This window comes from Enhydra lutris, unplaced genomic scaffold, assembly GCF_002288905.1.
Source record: "Enhydra lutris kenyoni isolate GAN:26980312 unplaced genomic scaffold, ASM228890v2 scaffoldscaffold4, whole genome shotgun sequence".
NCBI classification, from domain to species: Eukaryota; Metazoa; Chordata; class Mammalia; order Carnivora; family Mustelidae; genus Enhydra; species Enhydra lutris.
This window is the reverse complement of record NW_019154088.1, coordinates 54,291,195-54,310,823: the sequence shown is the minus strand read 5'-3', so window position 1 is coordinate 54,310,823 and position 19,629 is coordinate 54,291,195. Positions and strand designations below refer to the sequence as shown.

The 19,629-nt window shown below is 40.8% G+C and overlaps 1 protein-coding gene across 2 annotated transcripts in view; it reads left to right on the top strand.

Annotated features, from left to right (window-relative positions):
- The window catches only part of LOC111139299 (chromosome unknown C14orf37 homolog), a 116,584-nt gene extending 97,291 nt beyond the window's left edge, over nt 1–19,293 (top strand). For both annotated transcript variants that reach the window (XM_022491553.1, XM_022491544.1), the window contains 3 exons: nt 11,734–11,765; nt 18,798–18,932; nt 19,163–19,293. In XM_022491553.1, the coding sequence (XP_022347261.1) occupies nt 11,734–11,765; nt 18,798–18,932; nt 19,163–19,231 (236 nt within the window). In that variant the 3' untranslated portion in view covers nt 19,232–19,293. The remainder of the gene's footprint in view (nt 1–11,733; nt 11,766–18,797; nt 18,933–19,162) is intronic.
- The last annotated feature ends 336 nt before the right edge of the window (nt 19,294–19,629 follow it).

Genomic DNA, 19,629 nt, shown 5'->3' with positions numbered 1-19,629 from the left:
AGTAGAGGTGAGTTGGGAGAAGGGGAGGTGGAGACTGAGGTGAGAGCCAGTGAGAAGATTTGGAGGTGAGGCACATTTAACTCGTAAAAGCTGAAATCACACAGACCTTGTAAGCCACATGAAGTTTGGACTTCTTCCCAAAAGCAATAGGAAGCTTTGAAGGGGTTTTAAGCAGGGAGTGATATGATCAGATTGCCTTTTGGAAAGATTGCTTGGACAAAATCGGTGAAGGCTCTTGTGGCGCTAAGGTGAAATTGAGGCAGCCTTCTGTGAAGTGTATGCTGGGAGAAGGCAGCATCAAGGAAAACAGTTCCCGTTACTCTTGTTTGACTTCTTTTTGGCCCTGTGTGAATGACTGGATCTTGAATTTCAATTTGTTAGTCTATCGTAAGCCACATTAAAATCTTGGAAGCATTTTTCTTAGAGTTAAGATGTTCATAGTAGCTGCAATTCTCTCTGAAGTCGATTGTAGATGCCCCTGTGTGAACGAGAAACCTTACACAAATCTCTGAAAAATATTTCTCAATCTTTCTGGGCTCTGAAGACAGTGGATGTTGTTTTGGTTAGGTTCTTAGTGTACATTTGTTACATGCTGCAGCACTGATGGCCTTTCGACTTCTATGTTAAGAGGAAAGTAAACTTACCGTTAATAATGTAGGTGGTTTTGTTGCCAATTAAACAAAAGATCTCTGGTGGCTTCTTCATAAGAAACTCATAATGGGGTCAAGGTTTGTTTTTTACTAGGTAAAAACAAATCCATTTTAGTTGATGGCTAATTCAGGACCATGTGTAGTTAGGCAGCTCATAAAAGTGTTTGTATGGAAATGAATCTCTGGGAGAATCAGATTTTATTTCTAGTGTCTAATTGATGCCCCGAGTCGTGGGGTTTAATTATGTCTGCTGAAAAAATACAATTCAATTTCTCTTCCTCCCTGTTAAACATAAGTGCAGCCTTTATTTTAAATCATAAATGTGCAAGGCTTTGTATATATTTTCTGACAGAGCACCTGGTATTATTTAGATACTTACTAAATGTTGCATTCTTCTTCAAATGGATTAAAAACATACCCAATAAGAAACCTTGGTAAGAGTTTCTTCCTGGCTTCTCTGCTTATGGTCTGGCTGTTGACTTTTACATTTTATGGTGACTCCAGAGAAATAAATATTTTAAGTGGGAAATTGTTTTAATAAGAGGAGACTCCTGTTTTCTAGTCATGTGGGCAGGCTGACTTGAGTATAATGTTGGGCATTTGTTTGAGTAGGGAATATGGCAGGTGGGTATTATGCAGGACCTGAGGCAGGATGAGTTGAGTATGTGGGGCTGGAATATTAATTCTACCCTTTTGCTTCTCTGTAGTATCCACCCAGCTTCCAGGAGGGCCCACATAGCTTCTTTACCTCATCATCTTTGATCATTGCTTAGTGTGCCTGTCTTTTGTCACTTAGCATAATGTTTTCAAGCTTTGTCCATGTTGTAGCATGGATCAGTATGTCATTCCTTTGTACGGTTGAGTAATACTCCATTGTATGGATATACCACATTTTGTTTACCCATTTATCAGTTGATGGACACCCGGATTGTCTCCACCTTTTGGGTGTTGTGAATAGGGCTGTTATGAACATTCGTGGATAACTATTTGTTTGTTTTTAATTCTTTGGGGCATATATCTAAGAGCGGAATTGCTGAGTCATATTATAATTTTATGTTTGAGTTTTGAGGAACTGCCACATTATTTTCCACAGTGGCTGCACATTTTACATTTCTGCCGGCAGTGGATGAGCGTTCTGATTTCTCCACATCCTTGCTAACACTGTTATTCCCCCCCCCTTCCTTTTTTTTCATTATGGCTTTCCTAGTGGGTAGGAAGTGGTTTCCCACTGTGGTTTTGATTTATATTTCCTTAATGACTAATGATGTTGAGCATTTTTCATGTGCTGGTTAGCCTAGAGTATACATGCTACAACGTGTATTAACCTCAAGTGCATTACGCCAAGTGAAAGAAGCTGGACCCAAGAGATTGCCTATTGTATGATTCCATTTATAGGAGATATCCAGAAAAGGTAAATCCATAGACACAGAAAGCAGAGTAGTCATTGCCAGGGGCCAGGAGGAGAGAATGGAGAATGGCTGCTTAATGGGTATAGGGTTTCCTTTTGGAGTGATACAAAACATTTTGGAGCAAGGTAGAGGTGATGGTTGTAAGACATTGTGAACGTGCTAAATGTGCTGAAGTGTATACGTTAAAATGGTCGATTTTAGGTTTGTGAATTTTCCCTTGATAAATAAAAAACTGAAAACACCTGATTAGAAGTTGGTCTGCATTTCCAGTCCCAGCAGCATCAGACAGAGAAGTTCTGCATAAAATAAAATAAGAATTTAAAATATGCAACTGAGAGCAAAAGGAAAGCCATTGTCACCATAGGCAGCACCTTGAGGCCCGAGCAGAGAAACTATGGAACCTTAGGGGAACTGGGAACCCCATGCAGAAGCTGAGGTGAGGGGTGGAGTCCGACACCAATGTGGGGCCAACAGACAGTGGCCTTGGGCTGGTGCAGGGGAGGGAGCAGGAATTCAAGCCTTTGCATAAGAAAGCATTCTAGATATACACAACTAATGAATCATTGAACACTACATCAAAAACTAATGAGGTACTATAAAGTGGCTAACTGAACATAAAAAAAAAAAAGAAAGAAAACATTCTGGGAAAAAAAAATGCCTCTCTGGTGAAGAGGGTCTAGAAAAATACCCTACACATAGCTCTTTTCCTTGGACTCTGATGGGGAGAGAAAAATGACACCGAAGTCCCAGGGCTGCTTTCATCATGCAAGAACCTATAACTGAGAAATTAACGTGCAACCCTGTTCCAGGTGGGTGGGTGAAACCCCTGAGGCCTTTGGCACAAGCAATAAGAAACTGGCCCTCTGTAGGGACGCTTCCACGATGCAGGGTGGACGAGATTCCTAGGGAAAAACAACCCTCGGTGAAAAATGAGTTCACGCGAAAAATCACAGATCACGTGAGGAAATGTTCCAGAATGAGGGAAAGGAAGTACAGGTGATGGACAGGAGGGTTAGAATCTCAAGAACCTGGGGCACCTGGGTGGCTCAGTGGGTTAAAGCCTCTGCCTTTGGCTCAGGTCATGCTCCTGGGGTCCTAGGATCAAGCCCCGCATCGGGCTCTCTGCTCAGTGGGGAGCCTGCTTCTCCCTCTCTCTCTGCCTGCCTTTCTGCCTACTTGTGATCTCTGTCTGTCAAATAAATAAATAAAATCTTAAAAAAAAAAAAAGAATCTCAAGAACCTGGCTAAATAGAAGTATGACTGAAATGATTAAAGAATGAGGCCTTGGAGATTGGATCTATTGCCTTAATAAAAAGTTTCCGTGTATAGTTGGAACAGCTGCTCTAGGGAGCGTGTGCAAAGTTTGCTTATGGGGATTTAGAGGGAGCAAAGGTAGAGACCGAGGTTGTTCACCTGCTGTCTGTCCTAGAGCGGTCTGCCCAGACCTGTAGGTTTTTTCCTAAGGATCAAGAGCTCAGGGCAACTCTCTTTCTAAGTAATCCATTCAGATGGAAGAAAAGCTCTGCCTTTCAGTGTATTAAGTGTGGTGCTCAGGTGCTCTTAACCAAAGATTTGCCTTCATTTCTCTCGAGAGCGCTGCTTGGTATTTGCCCATTATTGCGACGAGTGACGCGTTATGAACTGGTAAGTGGAACTTTCGGAAACAAACCTTGAAGCTGCCTTGAAAACCACTTTAGTACTTATTCAGGTCCCCAGGTCTAATCAACTCTATCTGATGGCGGAGCCACCACACTCAGAAAGCGGAAGCTTCTTGCTGTTGGTGCAGAACCAGGCCTGCACGTCCGCAAGTAGGAGACGTCAGCTTTTCCCTGGCTGGTCTTCTCTTTGGCTCACTGTTTGTTCAAGCCATAGCTTTCATCCGTGGAAGTCCCAAAATTTACGTAAAGGAGAGGGGTGTGTGGGGACCTTGTCATGACGCTACAGTGGGCTTTCACATTCCGTGAGACGTAGAATAGGGGACTGCAGTCAGGGCTGATGGGACCCTGTGGTGACCAGTGCCTCACATCTACCCTGAGATGGGAAATTCTGGATTCAGTGGCTCTGGCAAGCGGCACACACACAAACTTGACTTTGCCCTGGGAGTGTGATGAGACTGCACTTCAGGAAGCAGTCAGCTTTCTATTGGAAGTTACGTAGGAAGACCGAATAATTTTTTTTCCACCAGTGGCATGAAAATCGGAGAGTACAAATATGAAGAGAGAGGAGTAAGAGTGAGCTGGAGAGAATTGCAGGTGCCCTGAGCATGGACTCGATGCTGTGCAGTGGTAGAAGGTCAGAAGCCTCTGTGCTTAGCAGAACTTTCAAGGAAATGTTGCACGAAGCGCAGTGATTTTCTTGTTCCTTCTTAATCAGGTGTAGAGGAGGGGCATAGACAAGGTGTTTTTTCCTTCCTGAGCAATTTGTGTATCATGCTTCTCTTTTGGGGGGAAAAAACAACAACAAAACACACCTGGAGGGATGCTTTCTTCTTCATTTATGCATCATGGCTTTCCATATGGATGAAGTTCATAACAGCCTTTTCCTCACTGGAGCTGGTAACCATATGGTGTAGAATTCATCAGTACGGTTAGTGTTCCTAAATGACCCTGGCAAGACGTGTAGATGATTACAAGACATTCTCTTTGCATCCTCCCACTAGGTATCTAGTAAGTTCCTCAGCTTGCAGTTAGCTAAAGGCATGTGTAATGTTACTTGAAAGTAGAGATTAGGGTCTTTGGGCTCGTTATACCCTTCTATCTAAATCTCAGTGAGGTGCCTGCAGAATTAATTGCTTCTTAGCTGCATGATTGCTGCTCACTTAGCCCTATGCAAGCAAAGCAGTACGTCATCCTAGTCATTGGAATCTTTCTGTTCTGTAATTATGTGAAGAGCAAATGATTACAGATAGAATTTCTCTGTGATGTTTAAAACAGGTAAATTTAGCATCATTAGAGAATAATTTGGTGCTGAAAAGACTTATGAGTTTTGGAAAAACATGAAGACAATATTGAAAACTTAGTAAGTTTAATTATCCTTAATGGTGTTATGTAAGTTGGAAAAAAAAGCTTTGCTGTTTCTTAGGCTGGAAGGGGCACTTATGGTTAAATAACAAGGAGGATAGAGAGCTGCTGTCCGTTCATTTCTTGACACTGCAGAAACACTGTAATTGAAATTTAGTTACATGTACTTTGAGCAAAGCACAATGTGCTGATACTGCATTTTTTATTCAGGTGGAATATACATTTCTCTTTTCATTGATTAGCATACAAATAAAGTTTCCCACCTTATGATATTGAAAATTTCACTATTAAAAGAGGCATGTATAACCCTTTCAAAGTCAAATGTGAACTAAGTGGAGCTAGCTATGAAGTACCTCTCACACAAACGTTAGGGAATGGGTATATCTTATAAATCTGGGTAGCCTGAAGCCCTTCATTTAGAATTAGTTTAGATCAGTGGAGACGGCGTCTGCCTTGAACTTGGCCAGCTTGCCTTTCTTCCGTGTGCCTAACTTCTGTTCATTCTAAGAGTTTATTTTCATGTACAAAATAAATGAAGTTGGTCTGGCGCAGGGCAGGCCTTCCTGTGTGGTGGCAGAACTGGACTAATGACTTAGTTTGAGTTCTCCATAAAGACACACCCTGAGCCTGCATTGGGGTGCAGGGAGTTTTTTGGAAAGGAACCTCAGGAAGCATGGCAAGGGAGTGAGGAAGCGAGGCAGGGTAGTTGGAGAGCCAGCAAAGGGGGTGTGAATGAGGGGATTATTCCTGGGGCTCCTTGCTGTTGGGGAATGTCTGAGAAGCTGTGTGGGGCACTCCTCAGGGTTGAGGAAATCTGGGGAATTTACCTAGTCTCCCTCCCACGATGTCCACATCCTAAAACCCAGAATCTGCAAATATATTGCCTTACAAAGGGTACCTTGCAGATGTAATTGAGTTAAGGACATAGAAATGGGGAGATTATCACAAGAGTCCTCCTCATAAGAGAGAAGTAGGAGGGGCTGAGTCAGTGAAGAAAATATGATGAAGGAAGCAGAGTTTAGAGAGAGGAGATTTGAAGTGTTGTGCTGTTGGCTTTGAAGATGGAGGGAGAGGCCATGCGCCAAGGACTGCAGACAGCCTCTAGAAGCTGGAAAAAGCAAGGAAACGTGTCAGCCCTGCTGACACCTTGACTTTAGCTATTGAGACTGATTTTGGATTTCTGACTTCCAGAAATGTAAGTAACAAATTGATGTTGTTTTAGGCCATTGAATTCATGATAGCTGCAGCTGGGGACTAATATACCCACCAAGTCATGGCCCTAATTAATTGAAGATGGTTTCTAGAGCCATATTTCCTCAGTGGGTTATATACAAAAAGCAACAGAATCATATACACACACAGAGCCTGAGAAAAAGAGAAAAAGGGGAATGAAAAGAAAGACAAACCACAGAGTAAGGGACAGAGTTGGAGGGAGATACACCTAGAGGCAGAGGGAAGAGGACATTAGTCAGAGAGAGGAGACTGGGAGGAGAAAATACAGAAAGAGCGAGCCAGAGTTAACAGATAGGCGATACTCCAATGTGGGTATGCGCTCATCGCCAGAAGAGAAATAGCCCTGTCGTGTGCTAGGAGTGGCCATGCTAGGTCCCCCACCCGCACCCCTCCCCAAAGCAACCCACTGGCATACTAAATAGGCATCTACTTTAGCCATAATGGCCTGGGTTCAAATTCCGGCTCAGCCACTTTTTAGCTGTGTGGCTTTTGACATTTTATTTAAGCTTCATTTTCCTTATCTGTAAAATGGGGGATGACAATACCTACCTTGTAAGCTTTAGTGAGTTGTCCAACAAATCTTAACTGTTAACCCAGACAAATCCCGAGTCTCCTCTGGTTCCCATCCCTTTCCTCTTTAGGGAAGGAAAATTTATCTGGCATAAATGTAGCCACTAAAAGTTTGTTGTTGGAAATAAAGGGTACATCTGGCATAAATGTAGCCACTAAATGTTTGTTGTTGGAAATAAAGGGAAATTAAAGATACCGTTCTAAATAAACAGTTGGGATACTGTACAGCCATGGCCTGTTAGAAACCAACCATACTTACATTTGATAGGACACATGGAAATGTTATTTTATCTGCAGTTTCTTTCTCTCCCTCTTCCCTTTTTCTAGGGGGTATACTAGGAGAGGGCAAATTGCTCAGCCTGGGATCCTATACATAAGAGGGCACTAGTGAGCAGGAGGGAGAAAACTGCCTTATTTATTTATTTTTTTAAACTGAAGTCTAGTTGACACACAATGTTACATTCGTTTCAGGTGTACAACATGGTGATTTAACAAGTCTATACTTTATTCTATGCTCACCACAAGTGTAGAGGTCATCTGTCACCATACAACAAAAACTATTCTAGTACCATTGACTGTATTCCCTATGCTGTACCTTCTACCCCAAGGACTTACTTATTCCACACCTTGGAAGCCTGTATCATCCCACTCTCTTTCACCTATTTTGCCCAACCTCTCACCCCTTTCCTTTCTGGCAACCATCAGAACCAGTTTGTACTGTGTGTTTATAGGTCTGCTTTTGCTGTTTGTTCGTTCATTCATTTGTTTGTTTTCTAGATTCCACAGATAGGTGAGTTGATATAATATTTATCATCTGACTTATTTCAACTTAGCATACTACCCTTTAGATCCATCCATGTTGTTGCAAATGGCAAGACTCATCCTTTTTCATGGCTGAGTAATATTCTGTTATGTATGTGTGTACCACATCTTCCTGATCCATTCATCAGTGGTGGATGGTTGGGCTGCTTCCATATCTTGCTATAGTAGATAATGCTGCCATAAACATAGGGGGTGCATATATCTTTCCAAATTAGTATTTTTGTTTTCTTTGGGTAAATAACCAGTAGTGGAATTACTGGAGCATATGGGATTTCTATTTTCAATTTTTCGAGGCGCCTCCATACTGTTTTCCATAGTTGTTATGCCAATTTACATTCCCACCAACAGGGCACAAGAGTTCCTTTTTCTCCACATCCTTGCCAACACTTGTTATTTCTTATCTTTTTTGATTCTAGTCATTCTGACAAGTAGGAGGTGATATCTCATTGCATTTCTCTGATGATGAGTGATGTTGAGCATCTTTTTATGTATCTGTTTGCCACTTGTATGTCCTTTTTGGGAAAATGTCTATTCAGGTCTTCTGCCTCCTTTTCATTGGACTATTCGGGTTTTTGTGGTGTTGAGTTGTATAAGTTCTTTGTACATTTAGGATATTAATCCTTTATTGGGTATATCATTTCCAAATATCTTCAGGGAGAACCTGTTTTTAACAATCCATGTTCTCTCGTTTTCTTTGTACCTTCTGCTTGCTAGAAGGAGGCCTCATTATATTTCTGTGCTTTCAGACTTGCGTTAAATAAAATTTCAAGAAAGGAAACAAACCAGAATCAGTGGGATTAGAATGAATCAATAGCCGTGGGCTAAGGAATTATCCAAATGGAAGGGTCCTAAGTCCTTGTGTTCCTCACTGTCAGCAATCCACCATTAATCCATTTGCAAGGGTTTATAGAATTTTCTGGGGTTCTTTTATTTTAAAGGCAGTAAGAAATTATAAATACTTCGGAAAATTCTAAAAATACAGGGAAGAAAAGAAAATCACCCATAATTTTACAACCTATTAATTTAGTTAACATTTAAATGTATGTTACCCCAATTATATACATAACATTTTTATCCACAAACTTGAGCTCATGTTATATATACCCTATTTTTTCATTTTAACATATTAAGTATTTTTCTTGAAATCTTATTTCTCTACACCAAGTACTGTCCTAGACATGTGGCACATCTTATTTCCAATCTTTACAACAATCTTGCAAGACAGATGTTACCATGGTCATTTTATATATGAGGAAACTGAGGGTTCCAGAGTCTCATTAATTTCTCCAAAGTTGCTCAGCAAATCAGTGGTTGTCTTCACTTCTCCAGGAAGCCACTAACCCCTAGCCTCATTTCTAAGGTTCCTGCCCTTTCTTCTATTGGTCTTCCCGTGACTGATCATGTCCTTATTGTACACCACCATCTTTGCCTGAATCCCTGTGGAGACAGAAGGAGTGTTGAAGGAAGGACAAAGCAGAGTGGTTTTGCTAGGATCTTGACATGAGAGAATGAAACCAGGGACTGAAGCAGCTAGAAGAGTGCAAGGAAGGTAGCTCACATTTTCAACCTGAGAGAGTAGGAGAGTGGGGGTATCACCAAAATAAATGGGTAGTTATGAAGTCTTATTCCTATAGGTTGTTAAACCAGATAGTTGTTGGAATTCCAGTGACTCTCTACTCCCTGGTTAACTGTGGGCAAGTCTCTTAGCTTCTCTGAGTCTGTTTCCCCATCTTTTCCTGGAGTATAATCTTCCCTCATACTTTTCATGTTTGTTTTTGGTTTGTTGATCAAATGATGAGGTAAATTTGAACCTGCTCTGTCAGGGGCCAATCCATGTGCACATGTGGGCTGGAATCACTCATGTCAGGTATCATTACTAGAATCAGACTGTAAATGGAGACACCAACTTCTTGGGCAAAGTGTGTCTGTGCCAGGGGGTCAGCACCTTGTGACTGGTGGACCAGTCTGGCTCGCTAACCATTTTTGTATGGCCCATGAGCAAAGAATGTCTTTTATATTTTAATATGGTTGAAAGAAATAAAAAGAAACGTATTTGTGACCTATGAAAATTACATGAAATTCAAAGGTCAATGTCCATAAGTAACATTTATTGGAATATAGCCAAACCCATTGATTTATGTACTGTCTCTGAGTCCTTTCACACTGCCACAGCAGAGTTGAGTAGTTGTGACAGAGATAGTATGGCCCACAAAGCTTTAAATGTTTACTGTTTGGCTTTTTACAGGAAAAGTTTGCCAATCCCTTGTCTACGCCTTTTGGGACCTGTTTCTCGGTCTGCCCCTCTGTGTTCTTCCTTCCTATCTGTTGAAAGTCCTGGAGAGGAAAGGAAATTTAAGGAAATCTTGAAAGGTTTTTGTTGGCTTACTAATCTTTGATAATATTTGTCTTCTTTTCTCCTTTTCCATGCTTTTCAAAATAGAATTTTTATTCAATGTTGAATCATTATTATGACTTTAAAAAGCAATTAAGGATGAAGAACCCCATTACGTACTTCAAACTGTCCTTAATATGGCCATACAAACCATGGGACTCTTTTTTTTTTTTTTTTAAAGAGCGAGAGGGTGGGATGGGCAGAGGGAAAGGAGAGAATCTTAAGCAGGTTCTATGCTTAGCATGGAGACAATTCAGGGCTTGATCTAATGACCCTGAGACCATGGCCTGAGCCAAAATCAAGAGTTGGACACTTAACTGACTGAGCCACCCAGGCATCCCAAACCATAAGAGACTCTTATTGATACAGAACAAACTGAGGCTTGGTGGAGGGAGGTGGGTGGGGGATGGGCTAGATGGGTGATGGGTATTCAAGAGGTCACTTGTTGTGATGAGCCAAGGGTGATGTATGTAAGTGATGAATCACTGAATTTTACTCCTGAAACCAATATTGCATTATATATTAACTAACTAAAATTTAAATGAAAGAAAAAAAACCCCATGGTCCTTCTAACACATGTTTTCATTTTGAATGATATTTGTTCTATTCTTGGCGTATGTACTTCCAAATGGTTGTAATAATGGTCTACTTAACATTTCATGGTTGATGTAGTCCTTTTCAGTGGCTTTTTAAGCTGTTACTTGATTATTGCCTTTATTTATTTTTTTTTGATAGTGGTTGTATTGTGATGGCGTTGTTCAGTTTGCAAGCTATATGTATTTCAGAAATAATTCCTCTTTTTGCATTTGGTCAGTTTTTTTTTTCTTAATTGTGGATGCAAATGCTTCTCTTTGGAGCCAGTGCCGAACAGTGCTGGCCCACCCATCGCCCCGTCGTACTTACTTTGCTGGGATGTTGACTTGAGTGCAGAATACCCACTGAGCTTAAAAACTGGGAAAGATGAGTAATGTTAAAGAGAAAATGTCAGATAAGAAATGAACTTGATAATTAATTAGTAAATTAATTGATTAGTTTATTTATTTATTTGGTGGTGCTTGGGTTGGGAATGAAGCTGATACTTTAAAAGTGATTTTCTGTCTCCTTTCCCAGACCCACCCCCCAAAAGCCTTCAGTAGTAATACAAATATGTTTAACAAATAAAAATATTCTCTGTTCAGGGACGCCTGGGTGGCTCAGTTGGTTAAGCAGCTGCCTTCGGCTCAGGTCATGATCCCAGCATCCTGGGATCGAGTCCCACATCGGGCTCCTTGCTCATCAGGGAGCCTGCTTCTCCCTCTGCCTCTGCCTGCCATTCTGTCTGCCTGTGCTTGCTCTCTCTCCCTCTCTCTCTCTCTCTGACAAATAAATAAATAAAATCTTTTAAAAAAAATATTCTCTGTTCATTTAATGATGATGTGAAGGTATGTTTGTGCTTTCCATTGCATTTTTAAACAAATAAGAATAAAAATAAGACTATTAATGTCATGTTAATACTGTTGACCCTTTCACTGTATTTCATCCAATAAAATCAGTGCATCAAATTAACTTAATACCATGAAATGTAAGTTCTCAAATTAACTCAATGAAATATAAGTAAAAAGATGGATATTTATGTTTTATTCTCTTATTTTCCCTAGTGAGAAGCTGGATGGAAAAACTAAAAGACAAGGTAAGAGAAGTATTTTCTTCCTTTGAATTTATCTTAAAGGGCATGGCTTTGTCAAATAAAAGATTGTCAGAGTAATGGAGCCTTAATTCATCATTCTGATTCTGGTAATCTGTGCAAAGATACAAGGCTACTTCCAGGTACCCAACAAGAAGGAAGACCTGCCCTTTCAGTTCCTTCTTGTACAACACAAGGGACACCTTATTCTTTGGAGCACCATCCTTGTTATGAAGGCATCATCTACTACGACAGCTGGAAAATTTCCTTGACATATCCAGGTGGAATTTCTTCTAGGGATCAGCAGTGTGATCCCAGTTTTTCTGGCTATTTCTTGTCCCAGTGCCCAATAACCTGATGCCAGGTTCTTGTAAGACTGATCCTCCTGTATGAGGAAGAAATACCTTGGATTTTGGGAGGCATTGATTCTTCTGACCCAAGGCAAAAATCGATGGACTTGAGTTAAGAATAAAAGTTTGGGATGGAAAGAGCATCCTTAAACCATAGTGGGGGTGGTTTAGAGTAAAAACACCTGGGTGCCTGAGCACTCTCCTTAGATCAACTTTTATGTAGTCTCTCACAGTGCTACTACATACTGGGTAGCAAAGGGCTAACTTGCCTGGAATGGGCAACTATAGAAAAATATTTCTCTCACGCATTAATTCTGCCATCCATGTCTGTGATGGACCATATTAACTTCCTTCCAGGTTCCTATTTTTCACTTTCTTTTAATTTTCAACACTCTCCAAGTTTACATTTTTTAGTTACCTTAGAATTTTAAACTGGAATTACTCATAAAAATATTGATGGAATTCTGAATTCCTTGCTGTAGCCTGTGTCAGATATCATTACTATAACTCAGCTCAGATTTAACTGGGGGTTTAGTGAATGTAAATCTTTTCAACTACCACATACTGAGTTACCTTTAAATCAGCAGTCCCGACATATACTTCTGTTGATGGTATTCCATATCTTTTTTATTATTTAGAGTCAGTTCTCCCCATATTTGGATAACTAATATTTATTTTGCTGCAGCTTATTGTTAAAGAATAAATTACAATGAAAATTGTATGATTATATTAAGTCGCATTACTCTCTTTGTGCTTCTCAGTAAAATTTAGCATAGATGGTTTTTGAGAATGAGACTGTTCTGTGGTCATACTTATGAAAGGGATGCTGAAAAATTTTAAGCATGTTGGGGTTATTGGAGGCCGTTTTGGTATCTGTAACAGGTCCAGTTGTCTAAGGGAGGTATGACTGGATGGACTGAGCAGGATTTGGGGGGAAATAAAGCTCAAAAGTTAAGAACCGAACACACTTATATTAGTAGTGCTTCTTGTCATGTTTCAGGAGAAAATAGGATGCAATGAAAAGGAAATAGGCTTTGGTAGATTAATTTAGGAATCCATATATCATTGTTTCTGTAGAAAATATCTTCTGTGTAAAAAAGTACACCAGAAAACCCTTAAGAGAATAAATTTTTGAATGTCTCCAGTTTTGAAGTTGGATATTGCAAAATTTCTTACCTGTATCTATAGATAGCTTTATCACAATTAAAAAAAAAATCTGTGCAGCTTTATAGAAAGGCTGTATTTTCTATTTCTGTAGACCCTTCTTATCTTGTCTCAAAGGCCTGGCACCTTCTTGCTATCATTTTAACCAAGAGAAATAATTTTATGTGTGACCCTTAGTTTTCTGAATTATTTTGAGATTTTCCAGCCCTCTCTTCTGGAGTGTTTTTTTCAGTATATCTTAATTAAAAAAATAGAGATACTGTGTTTGGCTTATTTGACACCTATTTCTTCATATTTTGACTTTTTCTTGGAGGGATTCACCATAATCTTTCCAAGATTCCCTCTTCCCATGTGATTAAAATATTCTACACTTAGCTGTGACACACGTTCATAGGTGTACACACACATACATGTGTACATATATATTTATCCTCCTCTCTTTCTTGTTCTCGTGCTACCCCCTCCCCCCATAGCTAACTAGTTAGTTGACTCTCATCCATAAAAGTCTTGTTAGTCATTATCTTCAGTAACTATTTGAGAGCAAAACTATTGCCTCTTTGATGAAAAAGTCACAGAATCCCTTAGAACTGGAAATTAAATATTTATTTAACGGGCTCTTTGGCCAACCAGGACATCTTCTCAGTTTAGTGTTATTCAGTTGTACCTAATATTGGTATTTCTGTGAAGTTAGTTTGGCTCTAGAAAGAATAGTGTTCTAAAAAGTTCTGGGGACGCCTGGGTGTTTCATTCGGTTAAGCATCTGCCTTTGGCTCAGATCATGATCCCAGGGTCCTGGGATCAAGGCCCCATGTCCAGCTCCCTGCTCAGCAGGGAGTCTGTTTATCCCTCTCCCTCTGCTAGGTTTAAGCTAGGATTAAGATCAGCTATGAATGACAGCGAACCTCAATGACAATGGCTAACCAAGATAGAAGTTTGTCTCTCATTTATGAGTCTGGAGGTAGCAGTCAAGGGTTAATGGGGAGCAACACTGTGGCAGGGGCTCAGGCTCCTTTAATTTGATGCTCCACCATTTGTCATCTTCATTCCCAAGGTCACCTAAAGGTCCTGGATGGCAGTTCCAACTTAGCTAGGTCCAAATTCTAGCCAGGGGATGGAGGAAAAGGGAAGGCAAAGACACCTGTTCCCTCTTAAAAGGGAAGATAAAGGCACTCTCATTCTCAAAACATGGGGGATGAAGGCTGTGCTCCCCTCTTGAAGAGCATGTTGGGAAGCCGTACCTGCCACTAATGTATTCTCTTCTGAGTGCAATAGATCACACGGTCACATACAGCTGCACAAAAGTCAGGGAGCAGTGATTGTTACTCCGAGCCCAGCCGAAATGGGAGGTTCTTGCTCTGGGAGAAGAGGTGAATGGCCTCTGAGGGTCAGTCCCTGTACTCATTCCATCATTACTCTTCTTTCCGTCTTAATGTCCAAGTTAGTCATGCTTGTTAGGCAAATCCTAACTTGGCTACCTAATGGTATGTCTTTTCAACATCTAAAATGCTTCTCAAAATTGAGAGGCATAGCAACTTTAGTTGGGTCATAAAGACCAACCCTGTTGTTTTGTCACCAAGATCATTCTGTTTCTTCTAGTTTTAGGAAATAACCCAGAAAATGGATGATCCAGACTATATTGCATAATGCTGATTCTCAAGTGTGGTCTGGACCAGCAGCATCAGCATCACCTGGGAACTTGCTAGAAATGCAATTCTTGGGCCCCACCCTATACCTACTGAGTCAAAAACTCTGGGACGGGGCCCAGCAGTCTGTTTCAACAAGTCTTGCTGGCAATTTTCATAGATGCTCAAGTCTGAGAGCCACTGTTGCAAAGCAATGTAAGGGCATTGTCCTAACTCAGCAGACTTTAGACAGTACAGCATATTGTTAGGTTTTCTTATACTTTTCTTGAAAACAGATGTTTTTGAACCAATACATTATCCTAAGAAAGAAGGATACCTTTCTCATGAATGTAATACAAAGCCAACAAAAACCCAACACTAACACAAACAAAAATTAACTATATCTAGTCATATTTTGACTTACAATCTACTTTAAAAATGCAAAACTTTTTTATTTGGAACTATTTTCAGTTTTATAAAAAAAAAAAGATATAAGAATAGGTACAAAGAATGCCCCATACTTTTTACCCAGATGTACTTGTTTGTAATATTTTACCCCATTTTGTTTATCATTTGCTGGTCTGTCTGCCCATCTCTGCCTCCTTTTTTTTTTTTTTTTTTTTTTTTTTTAATTCTGAACTATTTGAGAATAAGTTGCATATACCATGGTGCTTTTACTTCAAATGCTTTAGTGTGTATTTCCTACAAATGGGAATATTCTGTTAGCAGACATGGTACAGTTTCCAGCTTGAGTGCATTTAACATTGATACAGTACTTTTTATCAAATCTGGCATCCATATTTCAGTTTTTTTCAACAAACTCAAAATACCTTTCTAAAAGCATTTTTCTTCTCCAGTATAGGATCTAGTCTAGGGTCATGTAACACATTTAGTTGTCATGATTCGTTATTTTCCTATGCTCTTGAACATTTTTATAGCCATCTTTTGTCTTTCATGACACTGACTTTCAAAAAAATATAGTCCTTTAAAAAAATAGAATAGTCTTCATTTTAGGTTTATTGTGTGTTTCCTCATGATGAGACTCAAGTTATGCATTCTCACTCGGCGTATACACAGGCGCAGCTATGTCCTTCTCAGGCTGTTATCTGGGCAGGTACTTGAACGTCCAATGATTCTGACCAGAGAAGAGGCACTAGATAGGGTTTATAACTTAGAAAATATGTTCATGGGTCTTATTTGTTTTCATCTGTGTAGGAAACAAGTCTTGGGAAATTCTTTTTTTTTTAAAAATATTTAATTTATTTATGAGAGAGAGCACATGAGCCTGAGTTGGGGGAGGTGAGGGGTAGAGGAACAAGGAGACTCCCCACTCAGCTGGGAGCCGGACTTGGGTCTTGATCCCAGGATGCTGGGATCATGACCTGAGCTGAAGGTAGACACTTAACTGATTAAGCCACCTAGGTGCTCCAAGTCATGGCCAATTCTAAAAGAAGAGCCTATTCTCCATTAGTGTTGAAAGAAGAATGGTTAAAATATATTGGAAGAAGAGAGGTTACTTGGATTGCATCTTTTATTTTTTATTTTTATTTTTTTGGATCACATCTTTTAACTATAATTTCAAACATAGGCAGCGCACACACACACACACACACACACACACACACACACATACCACACAGGAGGGGACAAAAGAGGGGAGAGAGAGATTAATTGAATTTTGGGGAAATCTGCATGATTTTTTAAAAAATTTAATTTAATTTAAATTTTTTTAGTAATCCATAATTCATTGTTTATGCACCTCACCCAGTGCTTCATGCAATACGTGCCCTCCTTAATATCCACCACCAGGCTCACCCACCCCCAACCCACCTCCCCTCCGAAACTCTCAGTTTGTTTCTCAGAGTCCACAGTCTCTCATGGTTTGTCTCCCCCTCCAATTTCCCCCAACTCACTTCTCCTCTCCATCTCCCAATTAAAGCTCTAGAAACTAGAAATCTAAATGTGTAAATAAGAAGTATGAGAAAGAGTGAAGCATGTTGGAATAGTCATGCTCTTGGGTGTGGGTTGAAGTTACACAGCACAAGGAGACCCACACAGAGATTGATCAAGCCAAACTTCCGACAGCTCAAGTTATCATCCTCTGATGTACACCTCTTTCGAGTCTAATCTCCGGGGCTTAAATCTGATCATATTTCAATACGTACATTGTTTCCATGTATTGGGAATGGTGGTTTTAAAGCAATATATTCACAGCTCTTATGAGAGTACCAAGACTTTGCTCTTGTCCAGTATTTTCCCACATGGAAAATTACAGTTTTATAAGCCCTTAAGTAGATCTGGAAGAACTTCAGAAAAAGTTTAGGTTTCTGCAAAGCATATTAATTTGTTGAAAAGTGACTGGGCTTTGTTTCTTGGAGAAAAACACTTAGTATGCTGATGAACAATGCTATTGTTCTCAAATTAATGGAAAAATTTCCGTGTTCTGCCCTAACACAAGACTCTGGAAAACAGAACCCAGTGAGTGAGCTGGCTGTGTGCACGGAGGGGGAGCTACAATTGTAGAAGGGCTCGTGTAATCCTCTGATTTAGTCTTGGAAACGCTGGGAAAGCATCACAGTCTGCACACTTCAGCACTTTTTTAAAAAACTTTATTCTATGTCCCTCTCAGATTTTGGCTCATTCTGAAAGGTACTTGAAATAGTTTGTCCTATATTAGAAATTTTAGAAATAGTCAAACAAATGAACAGACTTGTGGGCTCCTCCCCACCCCTGCATAATGACCCTCTAAAACCTAAAAATTTTAATTTTTTTTTAAAGATTTTATTTATTTATTTGACAGAGAGAAATCACAAGTAGGCAGAGAGGCAGGCAGAGAGAGAGGAGGAAGCAGGCTCCCTGCTGAGCAGAAAGCCTGATGCGGGGCTCGAACCCAGGACCTGGGATCATGACCTGAGCCGAAGGCAGCGGCTTAACCCACTGAGCCACCCAGGCACCCCCCTTTTTTTTTTTTTTTTAAGATTTTATTTAAAAATTTTAATTTTTGATGTATTTTGTCTGGGTAGGCTTCTAGCAGGGGCCTTCTTCAAGGGCAAACCAGTGTCATGTTCCTCCGTGAAAGGGCTCCAGGTAAGTACATGATGCTGTGGCCCCGAGGTGTCATATTGGCCAAGATGCAGGGAGCACCTTTAGGATGATGGCCTTCCCCTGAGCTTGGGAAGATCTGGAGCTACTTACCTAAGCCGAGGGATGTGTGGACATCATGGTGCTCACTTAGAGCCAACGTATCCATAGAGACACCTTGGGGACATTGGAGACACACCAGATACCACACCTCCAGGTTCTTTTGGAAGTGCCACTGTTGCTGGTAGTGATCTTTGCCCTTTACTCTGCTACTTCTTTCCTTTGGGGGCTGGGGATGCTCAGAATTCCCTCCCAAGCCCCAACTTTGGTCTTGTCCACTGGGCAGATTTCTCCTTTCCTATAAATCCCACCTTATGTGTATATCCTCTCCCCTCCTTGTCTTTTCTGCCTGTGCCCCCAACACCAAGCATCCTTCCTCTTCCCTTTCTTACTGTAAGGCAGCTGAGATTGTGAGCATTTTAATAGTCTTGGCATTCTCAGAAGCTTACTTCATCCATCTTTGATACAAATTATTCTTCTGCCACCAAAACCTGATGTTGACAAATGTGCATAAGCAAGCAGCTCTAGGTGCCACGAGGTCCGGGTGATTAATTTCAGTACTTCTTCTAAATACTTGAACTTTCCCCAAATAGTCCTACTGTTCTCTCTCTTGCCTTCTCCCTTTATTCTAGGTGCTAGTTTATGACAAAGCAAGTAGGAGAATTCCAGGTATTTAAAAGCCTGCTGCCATCTGGCAGAAAGGAGAAACCCTGGGCTGTGGTCAATGTAGCCTCCTAATGGACGCCTCCTTTTCCGTGCAGGCTGGCTACATGTCTGGGATGCTGGTTCCTGTCGGGGTCGGGATAGCCGGCGCCCTGTTCATCTTAGGAGCTCTCTACAGCATTAAGGTTATGAATCGCCGAAGGAGAAACGGCTTCAAAAGGCATAAAAGAAAGGTATGGAGACCACAACAGCAAAACCTCAGCCGTTTCAGAACAGGCATTGCTTTGCTGATTTGCTTAATAAAGCACACGGGGTTTAATGAGGCAGGAACGGTAAATGCCCAGTGGTTTGCCTTAGCAGCCGCTGCCGCTGCCTGTGGTGGGCTGCCTTTTCAAGGGGCCTGTTTTTCAGTTTTGCTCTGCAGCAGAAAGGGCTTAACGCTCCTCTGTTTCTCTTTCCCCAGCAGAGAGAATTCAACAGCATGCAAGACCGAGTCATGCTCTTAGCCGACAGCTCTGAAGATGAGTTTTGAATCAGACGGGAGTTTTCCTGGGATATTCACTTGTCTTATTATTTTATTGTTTATTTGGGGGACAAAAGAAGAAAGGCAGCCTGCCACATCACGGCTGTCAGGCCACCGGGCTCGTTCTCTGCCGGGCAGTAGTAGATTTCTCTTGTCCCGAGCTGCAAAGGCATAATGCTGTAGCCTTACTGTATAGGGCCGTGTTTGTTTTTCTTCCGTAGTGAATTTTCCAGAACCATCGGCTACCACTCATCAGTATGCAGCACACATGTGGTTCACTAGGAGTTGCTAGGTAAATATTTTGTATTTTTCCAAAGGGCCTTTGCCTTGGTTTACCTGCACCAGGCATAATGATTCTTGCTGCCAAGACATACGTTGACTCTGAAATCGAAATCCTAACAGAGAAT